A 26,308-nucleotide genomic window follows, 5' to 3' on the forward strand; every position below is an offset into this window, starting at 1 on the left:
GTGCTCTTCAAATATTTGTAGACTTGACTGTTGCCTTACGAAAATAATAGTAAGAATGATATGCTGAAGTTGCTATGCATTAAATATTTCAAAACAAGGTAAACTAGCCATTTTTCTAAAGATGATTTTCAGATAGGTTTGATGAATTTTACTGATTGGAGTAAAAGACTTTGCTTCCTTAAAGATTATCTGAAGGTTGAAGAAAGCAATTCTTACACAAGAAAAGCAGTATTAATTTAGATGCAGAGATGATGTGAGATTTCCTTTTAGATAAATGAACTATGATAGAAGAATGACTGGAGTTACAATGTCAAACTTCAATTCTGTGGCAGACTATGTTGGATCTTTCTTGATTTAGATAGTTCAAGTAGATCTTTTCTGAGAAAAATTATACTGATCCGAATTGTGTATGTTACATTTTTGCAGTGGGGGAATAAGGTAACAGTTCAATCTGAACAACGGATCATCTATCCAGTGTATTTATCTTTTCAAAAAGCCACAGAAAGCAGACTATCTCTTGTTTAAAAGAGTAACAATAGTTTTATTATTAGAGCAAAGATAGTGGCCCTGAGAAAAATATCTTTTGAAAGTTAGTTACAGCCCATAATAGACTTCTGGAAGACACAGCTTATGTCTTCTTTTTCATAAAGCTGTATATATTTTGAATATATTTTGTTTCAAAGATTTGGATAAATTAAATTTACAATTTTTGCATAAAAGCATGGCATTTCCACATCTGACAGTATGAGAGTCAGTATATCTTCAGACATAATAGAATGGAAATCATTCTTTTCAGAAAAGAGCAATTAGAGAAAAGGGAAGGAGAATCATTGCAGAGTACTTACTAGGACATGTTATAAATTTCTAGGATTGCAGACCTTGATGCTGCTGGTACTGCATTGCTGTGATTTAGGTGTACGTTTGATGTCTAGGACTGATATTTGTTCTTGGGACAGAATACAGACCTAAGATATAAAAGAAGGAGTAAGCTACTTCTTGTTTTTATGCTTTCATTTTCCTTGTTGTGTTAAACCAAAAGGCACCATATTATGCTGAAGTATTTTTAAACATCAGTTTGCAACCAGATTCTTTCTAGGCTTTATCTTTAAAACTCTGTTGAAGACACTGTTTCCTTACTAGCCCTACTTGTTAATCTTCAGCTGATGATTGCAAGGTGCTAAAGCAGTATTTGTTCAGGTAGGTAATTACTGAAAATAAATAGTCTCTTTATGTGTTGATTTCTCTTTGCTCTTTAACAGGCGGAAGAAATACTCAGGCGGGAGTTAGAGAAGAAGGAAACACCAGGATTATATTGTTTGCTTGGTGATGTTCTTAAAGACCACCAGTATTATGACAAGGCCTGGGAACTTTCCAGGCACCGCAGCGCCCGCGCCCAACGCTCCAAAGGCCTCCTCCATCTCCGCAACCGGGAATTCAGGGAATGCGTGGAGTGCTTTGAACGTTCGGTACAGATCAACCCTATGCAGGTTGGGAGATTATGCACATATGGCTTTGGTTTTAGTTCATGTGTTCAGTTTTGAATGATGACCCTTTTTAAAAAGAGAGTTCTGGGCACAGTTGTCAAAATAACAGTTTATTACTATTCTTAGCAAAATTTTCACCATGTACTTGGAAGACTGACTAGAAATGGTAGTATGAAATGAAGACATCCTTTTGCATCCAGGTCTTTGCATGCAGGTAAATCTTTGCCTGTAGAGCTCTTTCAAAGAAATTTCAAAAAGATGAAGCCACTGCAAATTAATAATTACCATCAAATAAGTGATGAACAAGGTATAAAGCAAAACAGTTACAAGAAGACTGCAAATATTAATGATAATCATTTTGCCCTGAGTTTGCCCTGGCTTTGAGTTACAAACTCTGATGTCTGTATTTCACAGAAATGTTTCTCAAGTGTTCTGATCTGTCTTGTTCTGGAGTCATTGAGAAACACTGTGTTACACTTGTGATGACAGTAGCTTCTATTACAACAATGCATCAAAACTGAAACCACAGTGAAAAGAGTTCTCTTGATGAGGCTGGTTGCTCTTGCTGATCTTTGCAAGCTATTCTGCAGACAGCTTTTGTAATCTTGTTTCATTTTCTCAGCCGCTAGATCCCAGCCCAATAAGGTTCACCCTGTGGAAGGTCTTAAGAAGTTAAAAAAGCTTTGTGTTGTTTTTGTATGTAAATTGTGCTTCTTATAGCCATTTTTAGGTCCATTCAAAAGCAGAGTATTCCTCCTTCTTGCCCCTCAAAGGTCACTGCTGAAGCTGCTGTTTTAAATTCTGTGTAACTAACTGGACTTGTGCTTTAGAAAAATTTTAAAGGCCTCCGGCCTTTCAAGTAATTTTCTTGAAGCTTTTTTTTGTATTTCACCGATGTCCTTTATTGTAATGAATCGGAGTCCTATTCTTACTCAAATGAACTCCAGATAACTTACAAACATCTTTAGAAAACAAAATGACCAAAAATGCCAGTGAAATATATATTACTCAGATAGGAATTTTATTTAAATCAAGAGGAGTTCCAGATAATAAAGGGCTTCAGAAGTTGACCTACAGAGCTGAAAACTGAGAAATATTCTGCTGAAATGCTTTTTTGTTTTGTATCCTATCCAAAGGACGTTTAAAATGAAAGGAAATCCAAGAAAAATAGGCCAGTCCATATAGGAAACTGAACATTTCCTCCTCTTGTTGCTTAGGAAGCTCTTTTAAGATTCAATTGAATTGTTTCAAACAAACAGATTGAACAGCTAGATAGTGCAGATTGACTTAACTGTCTTCTAAATTCTGTCTGTATTCTGTGACTACAGAAATGAATTATTTCCTATTCCAGGGCATCTTGTGGGTGAAAAGCAGAGTGGGAATTGATTCTCAATACTAGGACTTTAACACAAGGAAAATATTTATTAATTAATTTATTTTTTAACTTGTTCCCAGAATTGTGAATAATTTATCAGGTTACTAAGAAATTCTAATTTTTTTGTGGTTATTAGAAACCTTTCTGAAGGAAGAGATTTTTAGACTGCATCAACTGATTCCCCAAAATATGTAATGGATAACATCATTCTCTTGCAACCCTCCTTTAATCTTGTGTACTTTTTAGCCAACTGGTCAAGTGTGGTTGAGATCTTGGAGGTAGGTGTTTGCTGTATAAGCCAATCACTCTGACAGTCTTTGGGGAATCCACAAAGAAATGAAATCCTTGCAGTTCAAATATACCTGAAACTCGTGTTCATTAGCACTTCTGTTCACAGAATTACTTGTTCTAGTACACTGTGGATGACAGATATGTTTCTCTTGTATTTTCACTATGGGCATCTTCTAAGGCTTGACAGACAATTCCAGAGGTCAAAGAGCTCCCACAGTCTGTTCTCCAGTGGTCAAAGTCATAACAAGTTTAGAAGTGAGACTGTGCTGCTCTTGTGCAGTTCATACTGTGACTGTTTTTCCTCTCACCCTTTACAGAAGCACTGTTTAAGTTGTATCCTGAGCTATAAAGTTGGAACAAACCTTCAATTTCATACTTGATCGCTCCTGTCTCTGCCCCCACTTTTCCTGTCCAGAAAGTTACTGACCTAAAAAGAAGATAAAGGGGAGTTAATGAGATAGCAGCCGTGTGGGAGTGCTGGTGGACAAGAGCCTTAAAAAATTAGATTGACTATATGGTTATTTACTATTAGGATTGCCCTCTGAAATTTGAGAAGCGTAATTTTCTATTCATGTGGAGTTTCTTCCTTGGTTGATGAGTTTATGAATCATGAAAGTGACAGGTTGACAATGCTGAAAAGTAGGTTTTCATGTTTGCCCAGGCCAGATGCAGTTGCTAATTCTATCTTCACCTATTTATCCACATGCTCCAGGGATGGGCCATCCACTTACACCCTCATAAGCAAAAGAATATCTTTATTATCAAGCTTGTTCAGTTCTTTTCTCAGTATCATGAAGGTTGCCTGCTGGGCCGCCGGGTCTGACAAAGATCAGTATCATGTATTTGTATTCTGAGATCTAAGCTTTGAAGCAGATTAACTATAAATTCTATAACAGTTGAGTCAGGAGTTGATACAAGTTGGGTTTCAGAGGTAGGAAGATGGGTTGAAAGTGGAGAGAACTCATTTCCTGAATGAGTAAGAATGTTTGGTACTGTTTGCAATTAGTCTGTAGAGGTAAAAGCTCCTTGCATATGAACCAACAGTGTTATCCTCAACCCTGTAAAAACCCAGATTTGAAAAAAAAATTAAGCTATTTTATTTTGTGTTTAAATATTCATTATTCTTTCCAAAGGAGAACTTGAATTACCAGAGTTAGTTGCTGCAGAACTAATATCCAGAACACTAGAGAATATAGATATTAAACAGACACCTCAAGAAGTAATATGTTGTTGTGCAATATAGAGTCAATGTGACCTGTTTTTCCATCTTCCTCTTCCCCACCTCTTTCCCTCTCAAAAAAACCTCCCAAGAAAAGCTTTTTTTTTTTTTTTTTTGACCTTGGCATTTAGAATGGAGAAATGGCAGAATTTATTGCTGTAGGGTGGTACTACCTGGACTGATTTTGCAGCACCTTATAAAATGTCCTGTTTTGTTTTGACTGCATGCATTTAATAGGCATAATGCTGTCAGAAAATGTTCTGTTAGTGTACTTGGGGTTTAATAATTTTCTGAATTATGGAACTTTCATAAAAGGTAATACTGGTTAACTTGCCACTCTTTGAGAATTAACCATGTAGTAAATCAGGAACTTGCTGTTGAAGAGCTATGAAAATTTATTTTGCTGTAATTTATGCCATTATCTGATACTATTTAGAGTAGAACATGCTATTTCAGTTGGAAGGGACCTACAGTGATCACCTGCCAACTGCCTGACCCGTTCAGGGCTGACCCACTTAAACACATTTTTAAGGGCATTTTCCATGTGCCTGTTAAACACTTGACAACCTTGGGGCATCAACCACCTCTAGGAAGATTTGTTCCAGTGTCTAACCACTGTTGGTAAAGAAATGCTTCCTAATGTCCAGTCTAAACCTCCCCTGGTACAGCTTTGTGCCATTCCCATGCATCATACCACTGAGCCGGCAGTGAGCCGGGAGGACAGTGAATATTGGGATGCATCAAACACAGCGCAACCAGCAGGTCAAAAGGGGAGATTATCCTGCTCTCTGCAGTTCCTCACCTTGAGCACTATATGCAGTTCTGGACCCCACAACTTAAGAAGAATGGGAAGGTCCTTGAAAGCATCCAAAGGGTGGAAAAAGGGCTGGCTGAAAGGAACATCCTGAGAGGAGCAGGCTTGTCTGATTTGGAGAAAAGGAAGTTGAGATGTGACCTCATTGCTCTCTATAGCTCCCTGAGAAGGGGGAATGGAAAAGGGAGGTGCTGAGCTCTCCTTGCTGGTTGACTCTTTATTGATGAGAGGTATTTGGTTGTAAAACCTAAAGACTTTAAATGCAAGATTATTGAACTGGTAAAGTTCCATTCTCTGTGCAAAGCGTTATTTAAGTACATTTCTATCTCTGAACATTGTGATGGAAACTTGAGAAGGTGAATGTTCTGACAAGTAGAAAGAGCTGTGATTTTGAACTGTTCCTGTTCAGTCATTTGAGATTTTTTTTTTGTAAAATGTGATTACTTGAAAAACATTTCCTAGTGTTTATTATTTGACCTAATTTTAATAGTATAAAGTGAATGTGGATTTTTCACAAATGAAAGCAAAATATTTAAACCTCCAAATACCTATCACTTTGTTCTGTAAATGAAAATGGACTGTTAAAGAGGTTCATAATGGTCACTTCATAAATGGTAATGGTCTTCATGCAGTCAACACGTTTATTTATCCATATTTATTAAAACTTTGAACCTAAAGTTCTTCTCTAATCAGCATGCAGGATATTATTTTTTCCAGTTCTATTATAGCTGAAGATGGGTAAAAATCAGCAAGAGTTGTGTATTTGTTCTCCCAGGCCAAATTATTTATTTTGTGCTGAAATATCCATGTGTATAGGTAACCATTTTTTTTTTTATCTCCAGCTAGGTGTATGGTTTTCCTTGGGCTGTGCATACATTGCTTTAGAAGGCTACGAAGGTGCTGCCAAAGCATTTCAGCGCTGTGTGACATTGGAACCAGATGTATGTACTTTTGAACAAATGATTCAGATGGCTTATCTAAAAGCAGCAAGGATGTTTTCATTATAAACAAGCAAAGCAATAATGAAAAACTTGTTTAAACCTTAACCATTTGAATAAATTAAGTTTGTTCATGAAGGATATATTTTTATTATAAGGCATCATAAAAATACTTACTCAGTACTTAACTTTGTCCAAGTATGAGTATGTGAATGTTAAAATATATTTGAAAAATTCCTTTATGCTTGCACACATTGCTAAAACAGAAAAAAGGGAATTACTAAATTGTGAGGAGAGCTAAAAAGAGATAAAACAAAAATTATATTTAAATATTTAGTCCTCTAAGTAATCAAATTCTCCTGGAAAAAAAATCAAGTTCATGTATGACAAATAATTGTAACTATATATTTCAGGAGCACAGGGAGAATGGAGCATAGCCGTTTTTTTCAGGATGCAGGCCATGCATGTGTACAGTACTGTCATTTGAATGTGCATTGAGGCAGTGAAGGTGAATTACCTGAGGAATACACTGACAATACTTCTGCCAGAAGGCCTGACTGCCAACTTGTTGCTTGCTTAGAGTTAATGCCATCTACTCAAAAGAAACTGTTGGTATTCGTTCTCCTGGAGAAAAGAATGAGAAAGCAATGAGAGATGACAGGGTATTCTTTTTTCTTTATTATAAAAGGCATTAACTTCCTTAGGGAAAAAATGTACAGTAATTTCACGACTATAAGGCGCACCTTTTTGACTAAATTTTTTCCCTGAACCCGGAAGTGCGCCTTATAGTCCGGTGCGCCTTATCTGAGGGACAAAGTTGCGAAATTTGCCAAACCGGAAGCGCGAGCCGCAATGGGGGGGCGGTGCCGCGGGAGCACCGTGTCGCAAGCGGGGGCGGGAGCGGGCGGCCACAGCCGGCAGGAGCCAAGAGGGGAGGGAGGCAACCAACGCCAGTCCTGGCCTGGGCGGAACAAGGAGCTGGGTGGCGCCACCACGGGCGCTGGGGGAACGAGAAGCCGGGCGGCGCCGGCCCTGGCCCGGGCGAGGGGGAAACGAGAACCCGGGTGGCCCTGTCCCGGACGCGGAGGGAACAAGAAGTGCGAGCCCGCAACAGCCCTGAGCAGAGCCCGCCCGGCGGCGGCATCAGAGCAGCGGCAGTGAAGCCCCTGCGGCCGCCAAAAGGCGACGCCGGCCGAGCCGCTGCGGCCGCCATAAAGCGGCAGCGGCGAAGCCCCAGCGGCCGGTGGATCGCGGCATCGGGGAAGCCCCCGTGGTCGCCGAGAAGCGGCGCCGCCGGAGCCCCCGCGGTCGCCGAGAAGCGGCGCCGCCGGAGCCCCCGCGGCCGCCGAGAAGCGGCGCCGCCGGAGCCCCCGCGGCCGCCGAGAAGCGGCAACGGCCGAGCCCCCGCGGCCGCCGAATCGTGGTGCTGGCGGAGCCCCCGCGGCCGCTGAGAAGCGGCGCCGCCGGAGCCCCCGCAGCCGCCGAGAAGACAGACGCCATGGCGCCCACGCCACCGTGCCCCGAGAGGACGGGCGCTGGGGCAGCTGCACCGCCGTGCTGAGCAGGGACAGGCGCTGGGGCGGCCGCACTGCCGTGCCCGGAGAGGACAGACACGCGCCACGCCACCGTGCCCCGAGAGGACGGGCTCCAGGGAGGCTGTGCCGCCGAGCCGAGCGGGGATGGGCACCAAGACAGCTGCGCCGCCTTGCCGAGCAGGGACGGGCGCGGGGGTGGCTCCGCGGAGCCTCGTGGGGGAACAGCACGGCAGGAGCGTCAAGCCGAGCGAAGGAACGGCATGGCAGGAGCACCGAGCCGAGCGAGGGAACAGCACAGTGGCTCCACAGAGCCGGGAGGGGAAACAGCATCGCGGCAGCACGGAGCCGTGAGGAAGAGGCGGCCCCGCGGCTGCGCCAAGCCACGCCTGCCGGCACCAGGGGCAGGCGGGAGTGCCAGGGCCCACTGCACGAGGAGGGCGCCTGGGGCTGCCTTTGAAAGCCTACACTCTGTGAAAAATGTTTCTAAATTGTGCTCCTTCCAGTAAACTCCACGATCTCGGGTTTCCGTTACTAATTCGTTACTTTGTTGCGCATGGCTCGTATCTTTGCGGCAAAAAAAAAGTGCGCCTTATAGTCCCGTGCGCCTTATCTGATCTACAAAGTTGCAAATTTTGCCGACTCCCGGGGGGTGCGCCTTATAGTCCGGTGCGCCTTATGGTCGTGAAATTACTGTACATACAGGCAACAATGGAATCTTACTTTATCTATTGTTTTGTTGTTGTTGTTCAGTACAGTAAATTTACTTCCAACTAGATAGTAAAACTGGGTTCACTTATTTCTCTAGGACCTATATTTAATTGTATTCATATGACCAAGCTAGCTGACTTCTCAAAGGGTTAGGTGGTGGGTTTTTATGAGTAAAAGGTGCTGGACTGGCTCTCAGTTGGAGGCAAAACCTATCTTTATACATCTGCAGCTGTAGCAATGTAGTGACCATTTTAATGAATTAAGTCTCAGAAAGGTTTCCCAGCATGAGTTAAATGCTTTTTAAGCCTCAGGATAGCTTTCAGTACCAGAGTACATTTCATTGCAGTGCTCAGACTGTATTCTTCAATCATTTCACTTCCGTCATTCAATCATGAATTCAGTGACGGGGCTTCACATTTACAGCAGTGTCTGGCAAAGGGCAGAAATCCTCTCTGCACATCTCTGCTGGTTTTACCTGCAGTGCCTTAGGGGACATCAGGTCATTTTTGTCCAGTAACAGAGTGGTGCAGATTAAGGAGCCTCCAGCTTGTGAGAAGTGATGAGCTGCTGGGAGCAGTGACCTTTCCAGCCATTCAAGCTAGGTCCTAGGAGAGGATCTTGTTTAGCTGAGACTGAAGGCAAGAGCTGACTTAGTGTATTGCAACCACAAGGCAGTTAATTGATATTTTTATACCTGATTGTTACTGATGTAGTCAAATATTTATGTATTTCAATTTTAATACAATAATTTCTATTTCAACGTAATATTTCAACTGCTATGCAGAAGGTAACATTGTCAGTATATATGATTAGCAAAATCAATTATGTTTGGCCGTAGTTTTACTTAAGTATTTTTATCAAGTAAGCACAATGTAACTGAATAAATGTTTTGGTGCTTTTCCTTTTATCATTCCAGAATGCTGAGGCCTGGAACAATTTATCAACTGCTTATATCAGATTAAAACAAAAGTAAGTACTTCAAAAGAATTAGAAGATATTTCCTCCAAAACAAATAACTGTTGTTTCCTTTTTTTTGACTTTGAGTTTCTTACTATTATAAGGTGCTTAACTCATATTTTGTAATTCTTAGCCCTTCAGTTCTCTCTCCCAGGTTGAAGCACTGGTAGCTATTTTATTTTAGAGGAAATTATTTTGTAACCTTTATACAAATATCAGCCTTTCTTTACACGTTTTTCTTGTTAGAAGTATTTATGATGTAGTAAGTACAACCAGTTGCAAACTATTCATAATAAAGATGAATAATAAAAACTGCTTTGACCATGAAGTTAAGAGGATAGAGCCATTTCAAGCAAACAATGTATTCAGACCTGTGTAATTTCATAGGATTATTATCCTCAGTAGGTTTAAGGGAAAAAAGACAGTTTGGTTTTTATATACAAAAGCAGATGGAAATCTGCACACATGCTACCTGGCTTATTATTTTATATTTCAACACAATGTAATAAAATTTTACCTGGAAGAATTTAAGTATTTTCACATTATAACTTGTTGCCAAAGCATGAAACAAAAGAATAAGATAAATTATTTTTTAAAACCTTACTTGAAATCTGACATCAGTTTATATGGCTATGTAGTCTGGAGGTAAAATAAACAAAGAAAGAATAGTAAGCTTGCTTATTACACTTAGTACATAAGTGTAAATTTATAAACATACGTAGGAAAAGTGAAAAGTGATATGCACTTATGAGATAGATATGTAAAAAGGAGCAGGTGGGAGGAGAAAATGAAGTGTTAGAATAACTACACAGGGCTATAAAGTAATAGAAAGCAAGAGCTTGTTTTAACTTTTCAGTAGTGCCTTCTGTCAAACAGTGCCTTGAGTACATGTAATTCATGTGGTAGTTGCTCCTTCTTTTCCATACAATTCAAAATGTCATATGCTCAGTGTACTGGCTTATGCTTGTTTCATAGAAGTATTCTTAATCAAAATAATTTTCTGTTGGTTAATCTGCTACAAGGCTGAGAAATTACTGAGTGATTAATTTCAGTTTACTGTTTGAATTTTATTATTCGTAATCTACACTTGTGATCTAATATACCAAGTACATACAAAACTTGTAACCTATTTGATACGGTAGCAAAAAGCAATAAATGGAGGCATGTTACTGAGCTTTTATTTCCACAGGAATCATGTAAGATAGGACTCAATGTACACTAAATTTTAAGTGAGTATTACATGCTGATAGTCAAGTGTGGCCTGTATTTACTGTGGAGTAGCAACTTCTTTGATTATTTGTGTAGTCATTTATAGGTCAAGACCGTGTGTGAGCTAATTTAACTCTCTCAAAACAGAAAGTATCTGTAGCACTACACTTGAATAATTTGTGTGGGGATACATAAATTCTTATTTTTCAAGCCTGCCAGAAGGAAAAAAAAGTGGAGTAAGGATTTAAAAAAAAAAGGAAAACAAAAGTAAGATATTTAAGTTATTGGTTTTCTTTCAGTCCCTCAAAAAAAATCCAGCTTTACTCCAACCAGGCTTTTAATTCAGGCCTACTCATAAATTGTGCATTTGGCCAAGGCTTGACAGAGTCTCACACAACAAATATAAGTACACTCCTTTGAAAAATGTATGCAAGCAACTTGCTAACACCCAAAGGACAGGGGTTTTGTTGATTTTTAGGGTTGTTTGCTTTTTAAGACTCCACAAGTTTTGTGTATTCTGAATTTCCTTCAGAAAAATTAGTTGTGATGAAAACAGACTCCATGCTTTGATTTACCAGAAAAACTAGTCTGTGTGCCAGGAGGTCTTTGAAATCGAGGTCTCAGATTTCTCAGAACAAACTGGGACTGGCCCTCTGTTCTTCATATGAAAGATTCCTGGTTTCCAAGACCAGATAATGCATTTATACTGGATACTGTTTCCTGTCTGGGTATGAATGTATTTAACTGGTTAATGGCACTCCATCATTATGTGATTGGTTAAATACACAGGAGATTTGTTTTGAGGATCTGGAGGATTTTATTACACAGCAAGAGTGAGGATTTGTGGAATACTATTTCCATCCCATCTCTTTGGTGTCTTGACTACATTTAAGATTTCCATCTTACTGGCATCTGCCCTCCTGATAACTTAATAATTTTCAGGAAGATGGGGGAGATGATACAGGCTAACCCTACAGGTGTTGAAGAGCAGTTGCAGAAACAATATATGAGTCAGGCAGAACGCCTTCCAGCCTGTCAGAGAGCTGTGGCAGGTCCCAACTTCTATTGTAGCAAAAGCCATAGAAGGAGCAGGACCGTCTTCTTTTCTAATTTCATCTAGTAAATTCGGGATCTGAAATCCCTTTGTGAAATTAACAGTGGAGAAAACTCAACTGTTTGTACATTTGTTCATCAGCATCACATCAATATATCAGAAGAGAGAGAAAAGTGGAGTGGACATGGGAAGATCCTGCATGTAGACTATTCTGCTCTAACTATGCCAGATGACCTGTTCTCCTTAAATAATTTTGCTCTGTCAATCCACTGTCTTTGTGTGTACTTGATAACTCTTCATATCATGGCCTTAGATTGTCAGTTATTTACATTTTTTCCTGACCAAGCTATTTCAAATGGCCCGATCAACTACTTCCATATTACATTGTCTTGGCTGGGATATTTGCACTCTCTTGGACTCTCTTTTTGAAACTCAACCAACAATTTCTTTGGGCTGTCTTTCTTTAGAGAAAGCACTTTTAACAGCTTCCTCAAGCAATATAGAGCAAGTGAACTGCATATTTTGACAAAAGGCCATCTTTATATGGTATTTTTTAAGAAGAGATGTATTGTTATGTCTTATAAAAGAAGAAATTTTTTTTACCAACATAGGAAAGCTCTGTTTCAAGTCTTAATTTAAAGGAACCCATTCCTTTGTGGTTTTTTACATATTACGACTGTCCAAATGAGAGTGTACTTCAGTCTCTTAGAAAGAGCTGTATCATTCCAATTCTCTAGCAGATTTATTTTTAAGTTTCAAATTTATTGCAGCTTTTGGTAGTATGTTTAAGGCTTTAAACAGTAAGCTCACAAACCTTACCAACACATATTTCAGATGGCATTTTCTTATCAGAGGATGTCGTTACTGCTCTCCTTTGGTGAGGAAACGGTCAAGACATGACTGCAGTGGATGCATATGAAAGACTAAAGATGCTTTGTAACTTGATGATGGTTTTATAGGAATTTTGCTATCCACCCTTATTCCATAACACTTTCTCTGTCAGTATGAGATGGGTCAGATTGGAGAAGAACCCTAGTAGTGTTGAACAGCTGAAAACTATGGGCTTCTGTGCAATAGGTATGCATGTTTGTCATGTGCAAATGTTTAAAATAAATCACAAAAAGCTGTCAAGTAACCTTCCTCGCTGTGATTAAATAAGTCAGTACCATTCCGCATCTGTCATGATCTGAGTGGTTTTTAGTTTTTTAATGTGTGTTACAACTGCAGCATGAGTACAATTGTTTTTTCATCGTTCCAGTTAAAAATTTGGAAAGGAAAATATTGACATGGATGGCAAAATTATGATAAATTTATGTAATTTTTTATAAACAAAATAATTACAAGAGCTAAGAGAAGTTGCCTAGTTTGAACTACAGAGTGTACTGTTGTGTATGAGCTAATATAAAATAGTTTGCAAGAGAGATTAAGGAATTATCAGTATTGTAAAATACGAGCAATAGCTTTTGCCTCATACTGTGTTCGAAATGTGATTTTTTTAAATAAGCAGTTTTTTAGTTTGTGCTATGCCAACTGGTTTTAGTGTAGAAATCTTCTATAATTAATTCTGTTACTCTTTTATTATTGATTAGGATCAAAGCATTTCGAACCCTCCAAGAAGCTCTCAAGTGCAACTATGAGCATTGGCAAATATGGGAGAACTATCTTCTCACTAGCGCGGATGTTGGAGAGTTTTCAGAAGCAATTAAAGCTTATCATCGGCTCATGGACTTAAGAGAAAAGTACAAGGATACACAGGTGGGGAAATTTTCATATTTAGTCATCCTATACGTTCACTAATTTTTGCTCTGAGATAGAGATATCAGCTGATAGCTGCTGATAGTGGTATCAGTAATGATAGTGCACATGCCAATGAAGTTATGTAGGCAAGTGATTTAAGTTTAGGGATTTGGACTCTAAGAATAAATATTTAAAATTAAACGGGACAAAACTTATAACCTTTGCAGCCAGATTGTATCAGACTTCATCAAAGGACATACATGAGCCTTGCAGTTTTAAGACCTGTTTTTATTTTTATATACAATGCAGTGCATAATCCCATTTTTCCATATTGTTCCTGAATATCTTGGTATCAGAAATAATATAAATTGTTTTCTTGAAAGAAGGCGAAGCCTTTCCCATGTGTTGGAAAATTCCACAAATGAGCCTTTGAAAGTAAACTGAATTCATTAGTAATACTAATTCTTAATAACCAGAACAAAGAAAAATAAAAGAGATATTTTGCTCATCTTTCATTGTAGTTCAGTTAAGTTCAGTTAAATTTTGTGTTTGTAAATGTATGCTCTGGACAAAATCCAGAGAACCTACCTTAACAGCTTCAGCTGGGATGTTAAATTGCCTGGAACCAGGTTCTGATCCAAGCAGGGTTCTGCACACAGTGAAATTAACAAGGTGAGTCTGAAAGGCAAGCCAAAGAATCTCTCAAGAAGAATATTAAAACACCTCCAAGAGCCTTTGCAAAATTAGCAGATCTGGTTGAAGGGCTTATGAGCTCTTAGGGAGATTGTGTAGTACCAGGGTAAGAGGAACCAGCTGCTCATAGATCCCAGGAGTGTGTTTTGTTTCTTGCCCCATAAAAGAGAAAAAAGTAGCTTTCTTGGGTCTTGGGAGTGATGAGGATAGAATTGGTTACAATTGTGGAAACATCTTATATGGTGATGAGGGGCAGGGATGTTAAATGCTTTGTTCACATAACTTTTTTTAATAACAAATTGTACATGAGTGCAATACTTATTACTAGTAAAGCCAGTCATGCACAGGATAACATTCTGTACTAATAAAATCTTTCAGGTTTGATATAGCTAAACATTAAACATTAACACTAAAGAGTGTCAATAGAAGACTGTATTGTATGTGGTAAAGATTATTGTGTTTGACAGCTACAGTACTGTCGTACTGGTGGGGCCTGTCATGGAGCATCTTGTAGATGGTTGGCTTTTTTCACTGACTTTTTTGTCTCGATTGCTACCTGAAATAGCATTTTTAGAGGTGGTCTACCTGCATTATTTTAAACAGACTGACAGCTGAGTAGGAATAGAGGTTTCTACATATATTTGCCCATTTGAGATATTTTGATACAGACACCTTTTACTGTTATTTGTCAAATTTTATGTAATGTATTTTATTAAAGGATTTGAGGTTATTGCTGGTATTAAATTTCTGGTTTTGTTCCATTACTTTTTTCATCTTGTTCTCATACAACTTTTATAACTTGCAGAAGTATATATACTACCTTTCCTAAATTCTGTCTGCAACTTAATTTTAACTTTGGCTTCTGATATCTAAAGTGTTTTATGGGTTTCGTTGTAACTTGTAATACAGTTGCATCAATTAGGAGGATTTTAGTAGTAGCCAAGAAAAACCTCAGAGCCTGATTAGAGAATTTTGGGCTTGAAACAATTATCTTACAAGGAAGAGAAGAGTATTTCCGTAGCAAAACAAAGAAGTAGATTAAAAAAAAGCTTCTGCTGAAATTGTTTACAAAGTTCACCATTAATTTGTGAGCCTCTCCTTTTTTCCAACTGGGCTGTTTTAAATAGGGATGATCTATAACCCTCTTGTGCAATTGTATTTGGACAATGTGAAGTCATGAACATGAGTAAATGAAAACATACAACATTGTTTTCATTTAACATAGTATGATCTTCTCTCAGGTTATATTTAGTATTTGAAGTCATCATATCTTTTAATTGATAGTGGTGATAAACAAGGTAGGAATTTTAAAAAATTTGCACAGGACTAGAAGAAACAAGTTGAGTCATTGATTCCAGTTCTTTGTGAAAACCAACTGCTTTTAGCATAATCATTGCTGCAGAACACCTCCTTGTGAGAATGAATGTGTCAATTACAAGTGTGCAATTTGAAATGCTCTTGATTTCTATAGTTACATCAGACTTTTTTGTTTCAGAATAGCATTAAGTCATATTTTTAAATCACTGATTTCTTCTAATAATCATAAAGCGCTCAGATTCTTACTGGTGATTTCTGTTAGGCCATTGTTGTCCTTTGTGCCAGTCTTCTGAGTACAGCACACAAATTTGGGAAATTTTGCTTCTGTGCTGTTCTAGTTATTTGACAATGCTATCTCTATGGCAAAGGCTCTGAGATCATTGTATCATGAAGCTTGAAGATATGTAATTCTGTGGATAGAATTGAACAAGGAAGAGCTAAAGGGCTCTTTATAAATAAGCAACAATGCTGTAAAAGATTACAGTAGAGGACAGTTTCAAAAGTCTCAGTTTGCTAGCATTGTGTGTAAATGTTAAAAGCACACTTTCTTATCTTCCCTCCTTACTGGTTCTTAAAATTCTTCATATTTCCATGTATCTTTTAATGTTCGCAAAGCTGAGAAATATACCTGGAAGACCTTCAATATATGTGTTATGTAATGAAATATAAAAGGTAACTGAATTATGAGTAGATTCCACTAGTAAATCAGTCACTAATAAGTACCCAAGGAGAATGCCTTACCTATTATAATCATCAATTTGGTTTTTGAATGATTGGTATGAGCTAGTAAATGTACCTGGAACATTTCTGCAACTCCTGATTATACTACTTTCCATCACATGTGTGCTTGTGGAAACAATCAACTTTTTTCACTTGGAATGTTGAAGTATTGTGAATGACTAAGTTATTTTGTGGTTGGAAAAATTGTTTAAATATACTGTTTCAGAAACCGTATCTTTGTTATGTGCTGTCAAAGATTATGAATACAGGAATATGGAAAAATACTTTGCAATTCTGTGCTATTGAGATCCTAGCAAAATTTTTCTGGTACCCTTTCCATCAAGTAACATCCTCATTTCAGCCTTTCATGTTGCCAAACCATTTCTAACAAAAGGCCACAAGAGCACGTTCCAAAGTGAGGATAGGAATTAATAATTTCTGGAGCTCTACTTCATTTAAGTAGCTCACTTATGACAATTGTCTTTATAATAAAATCCTAATTTGGAAGGGGAATAGGGAGAATTCACAGACTGCAGGTTTGTCATTTTGGATCTGCTTTTTGGAGGTTCTCATCTTTCTTGAGCCCTGTCAAGTTTGATTAGTATTAGTGAAGCATCTACAAATGATTTGACCAAGAGAATTTTTATATGAAAGGAGCTGTTTGGAGAACAATTGTGAAATGACAGTAACTGATGAAAATCACAGCATTTATAAATTGCATGTTTTATTTCTAAGGTTTTATCTCACAGTGTCTTTTGTTCAGTTTGTGATAAACACATTATTTACAAAAGCAAAGGAGAAAGAGGAATGCAGATGGTGTGATGTCATACTAAACATGAACTCTCTGGTCATATGGAGCCCAGTTCATTAAAAGAGGCAAGAAAAAAAACAACCAACCAAATAAATCTTCTACTACTGCTTGTTTGGGATCTTGGGTCTTGCTGTAGTTGTATGTATGTCAGTTTAAAATCTCTCAAATATAGAAATTTTAACATTTATGGCAACCAAATGCAAAGCTCTGCTACGCTGCTAATACTTTTGGATGACTACAGTTCACTTGCAGTTTGAAGTAACTTTATTTAACAAGTGTGCACAACCAAGTAGCATTAATGAGTCATTACTGTTTAATGGACCCTTTAATCTGGGTCTTGACACTAGTTTCATTTTAACTGCTGTAGTGCCAAAGCTTACATGATGGATTACAAAAAAAGGAAAATTATGATAGAAGTGTAAGCAAATCCAGGAATCTGTGGGAATAGAGGTAATTTTACAGTTGCTACATCCTACTGATTAAGGAAACACTTTTTTTTCATGTACAAACAAAATATCATTGGCTTTGAAACTTTTGATTATCTATGATATTCACATGAACTAACATTTTGGACTTTGACCAATAGTTTTGTTAAACTGTGAAATCCATGTGTGAATCCTCACGACCAGTTCTAATTCCTTGTCAAAAGAGAACATTGGGGTTTTTTCTTGGCCCTCTTTATTTTTTTTTTATTATAATGCTGTAGTAATGGAAATATCAACACTTGCTGGTGTTTTTCTAGCAACTCTCTATGGAAGACCTGGTTGACAATATGGTTTGGTGCCTTATATTCCAAATCATGAATATAAATTAATTTCAGAACTTTTGGACTACTAATAGTTTATCATATTTTCTGTTCTCTTAGTTGACTCTTAAGAGATCTTGAAACTGCCACTTTGTGATATTATTTTATAAGGAGTATAAGTGACTGCTGTGGGTTTTGGGGGACAAGAGGGGAGCTGTTAACTCACACTACTGTGATACCATTAGTTCTGAAAAGATACCAGGTAGATGTATATTTATTTACACTTCTTGTATTACTTAGATCTATTTAATAAAATTATCAGCCATTTTGATTGATTTGGGTGGTTCTGCCAACAATTTTCTATATCTGTTAAAAGTCACCATTTTTTGGAATGCATTTTAATTGAATCATTCTATAGGAGAAAAGTTATTTTAGGAAAGTGACACATCACAAATGCTAAACTGGGTGTGTTTTTATTCTAAGTGTAATATACTTTGATACTGTCGTAATTTTTGCACTACTTTCTGCCAGTGAGCTGCATCTTGATTGTGAGCATGCATCCCATTCTACTTTTAATAGAGCAGTGGTGTATTTGTAGGGTTGGCAGCTATAAACAGGTCATCTTTATTTCTATCTTGATAATAATATTGCTATGAGTGTGATTTCGTTGTGATAGTGTCACGTGGACAAAAATGTTGATACATTTAAGTTGCGAAATTACAGGCTCACAAGTTAGGAAGTACCACTATGAAGGTGTTTGTGCAACTCTTACTGGCCTACCTTGAATGCGAGCCTGATGAAATTTCCATTTTATTTTCATCCTTATTTCTTCCCCAGTCTCTGTGTCTCATGCACTGCACAGGGTATTGCTCATTTGGTAAGCCACAGCTTTTCTAGGATTCTACTGTCTTGATTTGCATTTGCTGTTTCTTATTTTGCTGAGGAGAAACTGAGGCAAAGTGGCACTGTTTTCTAGTTTTCAATGTCCAGTTTGGGACAATAATGTAGCATTTTTACATGAAAAACCAAGCTCCTGCCAGCAACTCCACATGCTGAGCATTTCTGCAGGTTAGATTCCACTTTCTGAAGCCAGTGATTTAAAAAGTATGGCAACTAATGAGTACTTGTAGAAGAGTTTGATGGTAATTTGACTAGTAATGCACCAGGAGTGCATTAAAAAAGGAGATTCCCAGGGTGGTATTCCATTGCCTTCCAGTTTCCATCTTATCCACTGTAAATCGTTCACTTTGTGCAGGTTGTTAAACAGATGTCCTGTAAAAAGCAGTGTCTTCCATTACCTGAATTAATTTGGCTCAGCCTGTTTACTCTTCTTTTTATAACTGTATTCGAAGGTGAAAATATCTGTGAGAGATTCCGCTGCAATTTCCTTTACCCAAATTAGTTTTAGATTTTTGGCCATTTCACCTTCACCAACACAGAATCTTATAGATGAGATTTAAATAAATGGAATTACTCCATGTATGTCTTAGTAAATTCTGTACTACCATATGGCACAATTCTTAATTGAGACCAAATATTATGGATAACATTATATATACTGATGTTGCTTTGAGTGAAATAACAACTCTCTCCTGCTGCTTTTTTAAGGTGCTGGCTATTCTGGTCAGAGCAGTAGTGGATGGTCTGGCAGATCGTGCTGGAGAGGTATCAAGTGGATTGAAGGGAAAACTGCAGGAGCTCTTGGGCAGAGTCACTTCACGAGTGACAAATGATGGGGCAATCTGGAGACTTTATGCCCAACTTTATGGAAATGGAGAGAATGATAGTGGTGAAGATATTGAAAAGGTAAGACCTATAGTGCTATAGTATAACATGCTCCTGTTCCAGGCCTGTTTTGCTTTAATGTTTTCATAAGCTCATTGTCTTGTCTTCCTGTTCTTACAGCACACAGTTTTTTTACACACAACAGGAGCAAGATGTTTTACATCAGTTTTCTTGAAAAAAAAATCTTTTTTTACCAGTGTTTAGTTTCAAAACATCCTATCACAGCATATGTGTATTGTCTTGAATTTTTATTCTGAAACTTTTCTTGGCAACAGTCTAACATCTATAATCAAATGGTGGTGTGTGTTTTAGGTTTTTTCAAATTGAAATTTTTGATTCTGAAGATAGGATGTTGCAGCTTCTGGAAAAAAAAATGGATCTTAAATTCATTATATAATGGATATAATCTGTGTTCTTTACAATCACTAAGGGACAGTGCACTTAAAATAATCTACACCACAGGCAGAGTAACCAAAGTAGCATTTTTTTGTACTTAAGTTATCTTAAAATTCAATTAAATAATGCTATTCAATTCTTAGTCTGTTGAACCATTGGTTTCTCTTTACTCATCACTATTTTTGCTATGTTAACTTCCGTTTCTTGTCCTTATCACTTACCAAGGAATTAAGTTGATTGTGTTTCCAGAATAACCACTCCACACTGCTAGAAGTGTTTACTTTGTTATGTGCTGGAGTGTGCTTCAAAAAGTTCAAATAGCCTTGCACAGTACAAAAATAATTAAGGGTTATCAGATCTTCATTGAAGTTGAAAATGCACAAGGTTGGCATTCAGTGTGTGTTCACCAATAGGAGTATGCCTTTGGCACGGGTAAAAAATGCCTCTCTGGAGGATTGCTTGATGTCAAACAAGGAAGATGGTTAGGCCTACAAATTGTATTCCCGTGGACTTAGATTTATAATCGTTTGTGCCTTGCTCTTTGTCTCTTTGTGCTCTGCCCTGTGAAGAGCCTTGTTTAGTCATTGCTGGTGTCTATTATGCATCCAATTCCTCCCTTTTGTCTTCCCTATTCTTCTTTACAGCCGAACAGTAAAAGGGAATTGGCCTATTTAGAATGCAGAAATACAGACACTGCAATATCCTGTAATATATCCTCAAATTCTTACTCAGACATGCAAAGCAGCAGAGGCCCTGTCTATACTATGAATGTAATAATTTCAGAATCTGGTTACATCACGGTATTTTTAACTAACCTAGTTAAAAACATGGTTTCAATTTGTAGAGTAGACAGTACTTTAACTGTGTTTCCTAGTCAGACTGGTTGTGGAACACACAGTCTAGCTTGCACTGCGAGATGGAATGATGTTTATAAATACTTTAAGGTATGCTTACATATGTATCCAAATATCCTGGTATGACAGTACCATAGATCCTGATCATAAAAGAATGAAATGGCCTACATCCACAGCATATGTTAATTTTCATTCTAAAAAATAATTTGCAACCAAATAATCACTGATTTCTGTTATCATATTATGAAGTAAAAATGATAAAACCTGTATTAATTGGCTTTACTGCCACAAGCACCATCATGGGTCAGTCAGATATTCAGTGAATATAACCATATCTTTAGAAAAATTCTAGATATATAGTCAGTTTGCCACCCACGTTTATTAGGCAAAAGGTCAATGAATTCTTGAAGGGTATTATTTACTATACTGTGGCATCAAAGAACAAAGAGATCGGAACAAACCTTTAAAAGTGTCATGCACCTCCTTACAAATGTAAGGTTTGACCTTTACTCCATACCCTTCCATTCTGCACCTTATTTAGTGCAGGTTTAATTATATTTAACCAATTTTGTTCCTAACATTGAATTTGAAAGAATGGTCTTGTCTGGCTTTTGTAAAAGAGAGTCTTGGCTGCTGGGGTTTTTTACTTCTCTGTTCTGCTGAATACATCTGATGCCACGTGAATCACTAGGGTCTACAGTTAAAATTCACAGCAATGCTTTGTAAATTGATCAAAGTCAGACAAGGTTTGCAAGTTAGGAGTGTAAAACTACTGAAATGTTGGGTTTGTGGTTCTGTTTTGGAGCTTTTTTCTTTAGCTTAGCATATATTTACTCTCACACTTCAATATACCTGAACTGCCACCTCATTCAGTACTTCTTTCTTCCCTATACTGAATGTAGTCCAGTCCACACCTTTCCCACTGAGGAGTCTTTCCAGCCTTCAAGTTTCCTGCTGATCCATCCCAGGCTGTGAATCCCTTCTGTTCCTTGAACTTTCCCCAGCTCATAACTGTTTCGTTTCAGGATAAATCCAGGTTCCAGAAGTGCAAACAAACAGCCCACAAGACTTTGAATTCTTTCCTCTCCTTGACATCTGTCAGCAAAACCCCTCTAATTTGCTGCTCTGACTCAGACACATGCAGACTGAAATCAGACTGCTGTAAAAACTGTTGCTCCTTCTCTTGGAAATTCTTGCCTCTGCTTGCCAGAACTACTACCAGTTATAACCTAGGTTATTATGAAAAAAAATACTCATTCACTATGGTTTGACTTAATATCCCTTTATTGCCATTTATAGCAGCATGAGCAGTTCAGTCACCTGTGACAAAATGATTGGAACTCTGGTGGGAGAGAAAAGGTGGAAGCTTCTGGGGTGACAACCCTCAAAATCAGAAGTCTTTACTGTGCTCATGTACATGTACCACACTAAAATATTTTATTCTTTTGCATTATACTTAAACTCTTTAAAAAGGTAAGCAGAGTTGTCATTGAACCAAGCCATGTAATTTCTGGCTTACATTTGTTTCATGTTTTTCATGCTGTAGAAAGAAAACAAAATTCAAGAGCAAAAATTAATTTCTTCTGCTAAAATTATTTTTTCCCCTTAGTGGGACCCTCCTCCTATATTCTTTACAGTTTTTTTCTTGTTCACACTGAAAACCAGAGCAGTATGGCAACTAATAGCTACATCTGTAAAATGCATATTTCCCAAAATTGCATATACAGGAAGAAAGCTTTGATGTATTCAGTTATAATTTTTTTAGATATGAATTTGCGGTTTGAGGTGTGAATGCAAGTATTTTTCTGTTTTTCATGTGCATTTAATTATGATGACTCGGCAAACATGGGTCACATCCATCAGTCTAGACAGATTTTAAAAAGATAAAAATTAGACACATGTTACTTTATATGCTTCTCATACTTGAGCTGCAGTATTGGTGAAGAACATCTGTGTTACAGCTGGCGCTTACTGCTGCAGAGGAGAACACTACTCCAACTCACAGGAAATCAAGTATAGCAAAGACAGATTCATTTTCTGGATTCACCACCAATTTTGTAGATACTTAAAACTAATTTAAGTCTCCCGGTTGATTTTCTGACATACTAATATTTTTTTCCCTCCTTGCAGTCACTGCAGTATCTCACTAAGGCACATAAATGTGAAATTCAATCAAGTGATTGGGAGAAAGATGTTTCTTCTTTTAAGGAAGTGGTGAAAGGAGCCATAGAGATTGCACATGGTATGTTCTACCTGAAAAGGACTTCTATTTTTCATTAAAAGTGTAACAAATATTTATTAAGCTTAGTGGCAAAATAATACTCTACCTGTTTTATTTATTCCTACTACTAGGAGTCCTGTAACAGAGAGTATCATCCTGATACTGCATACAAAAATATACTTGGAATGAGGCAGAAATTGTGTAGGGTGAGTCAGTAAACATGTGACTAGTAAACATGGAATTAATTAATTTCATGATCTAGCAATTTCATAATGCAAGTGAAAATGTGCCTGCAGTTCATATCAGTCCTCAGATCACATAAATTGCTTGATTGAGAGTACCAGTCAGGAAATGAATGAAACTTAATAAGATTATTCATTGTTATGTGATACTTACGTTTAAGAAGGATACAGATACCTGTTGTGTTTAGAATTATCATCTCAAAATTTCCTGGCTTTTTTTTTACTTTGTGTGTTTTTGAGGGGGATATTACATTTAAAATTGTCTGTTGAAGGTATCAAGATCTTTGATTAAATATTTTTGTTCAAAAATTATTGCTAGAGTGGTAATGCTTTTTGGTTTTGGGGTCCTTCTGTGTTTGGATTCTAGTGGCTATAAAATGCAGCAAGAGCAAATCTAATCGTCAGGAAGCTTTGCAGATACTTTCTTCAGCTCGGCTCAACTTACGTGGCTTGTCATCCAAGGCAAAGGTAGGAATGTTCGAAAGGTAGGAATTTTTGTTTGAAAGCTAGGAGTCTTTGTTCTGTTGCCAAAATTTCTCTGTTTTGAATCAATTATAGATCAAATAATACCTGCCTATCTCAGTGCATCATCAGGTTCATTTCTGTACTGTTAAGGATTCCAGTTTTAAGTCAACTTCTGTTTCCCTTCTTCTTGCTAGACTTTGATTGCAATACTAGTCTAAGAGGCAGCATTGACATTTTAGAGTAAGGTAGAATTTTACTTAAAATCTTAGGCAAACAGATTTGAGTGTTTGAAAGCAATCAGTCATTTCAAAGACCTGTTTTTAATGTGAGAATTCATGGGATAAACTCAGCAGTCTCAGAAAAAATAGATCTAAACCTTCAGAAAAGACCCAGATGTGTCAAGATTGCTTTGCATCACTTGGAGTGTTTTAAAAAGAGTTATTTATTAAAAGACAGAACTAATTTTTAATTTGGTTTTTGTGGATACCTTGCCAATTCAGATATCAATTACTTGAAAAAGTAATTGTATTTGAATCATACTTCTTCTGTTAACATACACATTTTGTTTTAAAGAGGGATTCTTCCTGCATGGGGAGGGGAATTAGCAACTGTGAATCACAGAGCTGGAGTTCTATAATGTGTGCTTGTGTTACAAAGTGTTGATTCATCATCAGTGTGCTAAACTTGGCTCATTTTCTCTTAAGTCCTTTGATTTTAAGGATAAAAGCCTAGGAAAGTTGCATTAGCAAACACAAGCTGGATCTGTAACTCAGCTTTTAGATACAGGCATAGGTAAGACTTTTGAATATGTTGAAAAAAGAAACATATGTTTTGCTGTTACTCACAAAATATGATTGTGTTTTCTTTAAAAAAGGTAAACAGACTAAGTGTTACTGTAAAGAAAACACTAAGTGACATAAATTATATGAAGACAAGTACAGGTAGTCTATATTATGAAAGATCATATGATATCTGAAAGATTAAGAATGTATGAGTCTAGTAAATTCTATTTAATGTTCCGAAGGCACCAATTAAATCAGTGCCTATAATATTGACAACTAATGGTTTTATGGTACTTCTGAGCAAACTGTCATGTTAGAAATGAAGCATTTTATGTGAACTCCCTGGTTTTGCATCCCTTCCAAGATGTCATCTTACTTTTAATTTTAAGTCAAATTTTTAAAGCGTGTTGTAGTTTAAAATCTCAGTCATCTTCTGTTAGATCCTATGCACAAACTGTTCAGCACTGTTTATGCCTGTCCCAAGCTTGATTGCATCTACTTTTGCTGCCCTGTGAGTCAATATTAGTGTGGATTTGGTTTTTTGCATTTCTAATTTCAGCTGAGAAAAGCACTTAAAACACAGGCTAAGAGCAGACTCACTAGTTAAGACTACAGAAGGAATAAAAGAACAGTGAATATAACTGATAAAATAAAAGATAAAAACTCCAAAATTTTGTAGTCAGGACATGCAATTAGTACAAATCAGTGAAACAATGTAACAATGTCACTGCTTCCAGGATCTCCATCTATTGATGTTTGAGCTCCTGTGTTGTGCCAGACTCACAAAGCACCCACAATGTGCCGGAGGCTGCAGACCAGAAATGTGCTGCTACTGGGCTCTTTCTGTGCAGGGCCTGCTGGGCAGTCACATGCTGTGGCAAATAGCACAGTGGGCACTCTTCTGGTCCTTGTCCTGATGCATCCTTTGGATCTGAAAGATGGGGTCTTTGAAAAAGAGGAAGGTTATGGAGATGCATTGTAAATGCTTGAAATGTGGGCACTGTTTTGGGGAAACTTGGGGCACAGAGCCCAAAGAATGATGGTGCTTGAAACTTCCCCAGGCTGTCTCTAGCTGTGTAGAGGAAAAAAAAAAAGGAAGGAGAAAATAATTATATCATCCTGATTTATTTAGCTGTCTTACCAGAAAGAACCAAACTCCCAGTGTGAGGTTTTTGGGCTGAAAGTCAAAGAAGTTTCTGTACTTGTAGCACGAACATGTTCCTATTTTTGTGTAAGATGTTCCGTATTTCAGTGACAACATTGTTTTGAAGCACAGTGAATACCTTGGTTCAAGCCTTTTAAGTACATTTTTGTTTATATCCATATCTGTATTATCCCATTATGTTTTGATGATATAATGATGTACAGAGCAACTTTTGTTTTCTCCATTTGTTTTTTTCTCTTAATGTAGGCTTTGTATTTGTGTCAAATGAAGTGTGAATCACTCTCCCTTTACATAATGAAGGGAAAACATGTTTGGATGTTCTCCCCTCCCCATGTTTCTGTGTAGAGGTACCTCACACAGCCTCAGTATTAAATAGATTATGATTGCTTATGAGTTAGTTGTTTGGTTTTTTTGTTTCTGTAAATGTCTTAAGGTCCTTAAGAGCCATCTATTTTTACTACTCTGTAGTTTTGTTTTCTGTGATATAACTTAGTTACACGTAGGTGAATGCCTCCACCCATGCATGTCAAATGTGAAAAAATATTTATTTGAGGTTTTGGAGAAAATGAAGCAACAGAATATGACACTGGGGAAAATAGTCATTAAAATTCACAACCAGTTTATCAGCAGTGACAGAATGTGAGATGCTCTTCTAATTTGAATTTCATGAAAAAGTCCTTCACTTTTGATGGAATCAGGAGTCAACATAGGCAGTTAGGTCAGACCAGAAATCCCATGTCCACAGGAGGATTTGACCCTTTTGGCACAACATCAGGTGTGTGGCACAGATT

At 37.5% G+C, this 26,308-nt stretch overlaps 1 protein-coding gene across 2 annotated transcripts in view; it reads left to right on the forward strand.

Moving 5' to 3' along the window:
- The window catches only part of TTC27 (tetratricopeptide repeat domain 27), a 116,475-nt gene that overhangs the window by 89,691 nt on the left and 476 nt on the right, over positions 1-26,308 (forward strand). For both annotated transcript variants that reach the window (XM_033055887.2, XM_033055886.1), the window contains exons 13-19: positions 1,260-1,487; positions 6,026-6,124; positions 9,281-9,333; positions 13,174-13,339; positions 19,216-19,413; positions 22,773-22,884; positions 23,473-23,573. In XM_033055887.2, the coding sequence (XP_032911778.1) occupies positions 1,260-1,487; positions 6,026-6,124; positions 9,281-9,333; positions 13,174-13,339; positions 19,216-19,413; positions 22,773-22,884; positions 23,473-23,573 (957 nt within the window). The remainder of the gene's footprint in view (positions 1-1,259; positions 1,488-6,025; positions 6,125-9,280; positions 9,334-13,173; positions 13,340-19,215; positions 19,414-22,772; positions 22,885-23,472; positions 23,574-26,308) is intronic.

This window comes from Catharus ustulatus, chromosome 3 (assembly GCF_009819885.2).
Source record: "Catharus ustulatus isolate bCatUst1 chromosome 3, bCatUst1.pri.v2, whole genome shotgun sequence".
In the NCBI taxonomy this organism is placed as follows: Eukaryota; Metazoa; Chordata; class Aves; order Passeriformes; family Turdidae; genus Catharus; species Catharus ustulatus.